We start from the raw sequence: 2,914 nt of genomic DNA, 5'->3' as shown, positions 1-2,914 counted from the left end.
TGGCCCAAGAAATTACCCTACAAGAGACAATTTCCACTCCGAGATACCCGCCTCAAGGACCTCTGAAGGTGGCTGAACCGAAGGAATCAGAGACCCTTCTCGAACAATTTGGGGGAAAAACTCCAAGGTCTGCTCAGCGGTGCTCCCAAAGAGCTTCCTCCAATCCATCAAACCAACATTCATCCTAAACAAAGAGCCAGAGAAACGCCAAGACGAGAAAAACCGATCAGAAATCAAGAGAAAACCGTCAAGAACGCACTGGAGAACTCAGATTTCGTTAGCCCTGCTAACGTGCACCCAGAGAAAACCGTAAACGTGCGCCCCACGTGGCTTTTTTTAAATTTTTTCCAATTGATTTTTAGTTTCTCTGTATTAGAATTTTTTTTTGAAAAGCATTCTTATATTTCAATTTTGCCACTCCCAATCCTTTTATTTAATTTATCTCAACAGTTGATGCATTGATCTCTAAATTTTTTATCAATTTATTTGTTAGGATAATGTTTTTGATTCTATGTTATGATCATAAAAAACATAAAGACTAATAACTATTTTTTTGTGATTGTTAATAATTGAAGGATCAATTTGTTATAAAATAATATCATTAGTAATAATTTCGTTATTTTTAAAATTTTAGTATCGAAAATATAAACTTATTTATACATCAATGATGATTTTTGTAATTTACTCTAAATAATAAAATCTTTTGTAAAACTCAGCGTTTCCTCAGCTGTGCAAATGTCTCTCTGTATCTCCGGCTCCGTCGCATATATTCTTCTCTTCTCAGGCAAATTACTCGCTGCTGTTTAGCTTCCTCCCTTATCTCTCTCTCCCTTTCAACTGCGGTGTTCAAGTCTTTTTCGTCTTTTCTGGGTATTGGCTTTCAGGTATGGCATCTTCTCTTTGTTCATTCAAAAACCTCTTTTTTGGTGTTTAGTGTCCATCTTTTAACCTTTGTTCCCCCCCCCCCCCGGGGAAAATCCTTAGAATTTGTTTTAGTTTTGATACTGTGAATACCTTTTTTTGTGCTGAATTAGTTGTGGGGTTTATCTGAAACTGAAGTAACATTGGTTATATTCGTCTTTAATAGGAAGTTTATTCTTTGTCCATATGCCTGAAATTCCATGCATTTCTTTGTTCTCTTTTATTTCTGGGTTTGGGATTAACGAGCTGTAGAAGTGAATTAGAAGTGTGTTCTCTGTGGTGGTGAAATTCAGTCGATTCAAGAGAATGAAATGTATTCTGATGCCACGATTGTTGTTAGTAAATGTGATTGATTCTTGTGTTTGAAATTTTTGGAAATGTATTGAAATCTCAATACCAATGCCTATTTTAATTGATGAATACAAGGATATAAAACTGGATTTCAGAACACATACAATTCCTTTTTTCTTTCCTAAAAACCCCCCAAAGAGAACTATCCCTGAATGAAACCCACTTGTTTCTATCCCATTTTGTGCACATTGTTCTGCCTATAACAATTGCTACAAATGGCACACCTCCACATTTATGAGCAATATCCCTTCTAATAGCTTCCATTTTGGGAGATAGGGAAGAGTTTCCAAATGTGCTTTCTTTGATTATGGACCAGCACACTTCGTAAAGTTTACTCCGTCTAGCCAACACCGGTCAACATGTCAACCATACATTTCATTTTCTTGCTTTTATGGCTTCTTGACATTTGAATTATTTGCAATCAATAATTTAAAGTTGCAATAGTAGTGAAAGAGGAGGTAAGTTTTATTTTATTTTTTTCCTTTTTGTTCTCTCTTACTAAATTTGTTATAGTTTTGTTGAATGAAATAAAACTGGGTTCTTCTACTCTACTGCAAATTTAGGGAGCAGAAACAGAGAGATGTTTGGGAGTATGGTTCGGTACTTTTCTACAAAACCCAAACCAAAAATGAAGCCAATCGAGCTGACAATGCCGCCAGAGCAAACACAGACCATAACCAGAGTCATATTTGACATTCTCAAGGAGCATGGCCCCCTCACCGTCGGTGATACTTGGGAACGAGTTAAGGTTCGTCAGTCTTGTAATTCATTATCACCATAAATTAACAATTCCATGCATCATTGTCTTTTAACAAATGCAGAGTTACAACTTGTTATGTAGATGTATTAGTGGTGTATTAACTGCTGTATCGACTTTATGCTTTGCTTGCATGTGAGTGAAATAGCCTTTGTTTGACATAATGAAGTAAAAATGTTGTATGAGTTCAGGAGGTTGGGTTGAGAGGACTTACGGGAAAGAGCCATATGAAGATCGTGCTGAGATGGATGAGAGAAAGACAGAAGATTAGGCTAATATGTAACCATGTGGGACCTCACAAACAATTTCTGTATACAACTTGGTTCACTAAGCCCAACATCAGGCAGGCTAGAGCTGTCAATAATTCCTCAGCTTCACCAACTAGTTTACCTCTCAATTCTTCAACTCCAAAGTCGACTCGAGGTTAAGTTGCTTGCTATGCGATACGACCGGCTTCAGGACATTTACTATTTAATAAATGTAATGTTGTAGAAACTTCACCGTACTGTGAACTAGAATTAGTTTATTCTCTTGTTCCAATATAATTCCATTTTTCATGTTGAAATTTCAAGTTTAATTATCATTTCTTTACGTGTCACTGCCATTTAGGTTGCTCTATTCTGGCTTCTAATACGCTGGAATCAGTTGAGTTCTGATTGTCTTTTGGCTCTTTTGCTGTTTTCTACTGTGAGAATGACTGAAAATGTAATTGAATTCTGTGAAAAGGAAGAATCAGAAACATGCAATTCATTTCTTCAATCAGCTTAGCTTCAATTCTGAGAAATTAAAGAACCACAGAATTGTGTATTTACATTACAGGAAATGCTGCAAGCCTAAAGGCAGTCTGAGTTAATTCACAAAAACGAGACAAAAAGTGCTACACAA

General features: G+C 36.2%; 1 protein-coding gene across 3 annotated transcripts; it reads left to right on the top strand.

The window, feature by feature from the left end:
- The first annotated feature begins 691 nt into the window (after positions 1-691).
- Positions 692-2,596, top strand: LOC120159435. Of its 3 annotated transcripts, none has more exons than XM_039170029.1 (3): positions 692-884; positions 1,808-2,020; positions 2,221-2,596. In XM_039170029.1, the coding sequence occupies exons 2-3, from the start codon at positions 1,853-1,855 to the stop codon at positions 2,455-2,457; spliced, it is 405 nt and encodes a 134-aa protein (XP_039025960.1). In that variant the 5' UTR covers positions 692-884; positions 1,808-1,852; the 3' UTR covers positions 2,458-2,596. The 3 variants fall into 3 exon arrangements, with proteins under 3 accessions (XP_039025960.1, XP_039025961.1, XP_039025959.1); XM_039170030.1 differs by having other exon boundaries at positions 702-884; positions 1,836-2,020; XM_039170028.1 differs by having other exon boundaries at positions 703-884; positions 1,786-2,020.
- Positions 2,597-2,914: the final 318 nt, after the last annotated feature.

The sequence above is a fragment of the Hibiscus syriacus genome, unplaced genomic scaffold (assembly GCF_006381635.1).
Source record: "Hibiscus syriacus cultivar Baekdansim isolate YM2019G1 unplaced genomic scaffold, ASM638163v2 tig00111366_pilon, whole genome shotgun sequence".
Classification (NCBI taxonomy): domain Eukaryota; kingdom Viridiplantae; phylum Streptophyta; class Magnoliopsida; order Malvales; family Malvaceae; genus Hibiscus; species Hibiscus syriacus.
Note: the sequence above shows the minus strand (reverse complement) of the source record. Positions and strands in the feature narration are given on the sequence as shown.

Bases quoted from the DNA above. Each gene is read 5' to 3' on its own strand.
- LOC120159435 (XM_039170029.1), top strand. From the start codon at position 1,853: ATGTTTGGGAGTATGGTTCGGTACTTTTCTACAAAACCCAAACCAAAA. The intron at 2,021-2,220 runs GTTCGTCAGTCT...GTATGAGTTCAG, and splicing joins ATACTTGGGAACGAGTTAAG to GAGGTTGGGTTGAGAGGACT.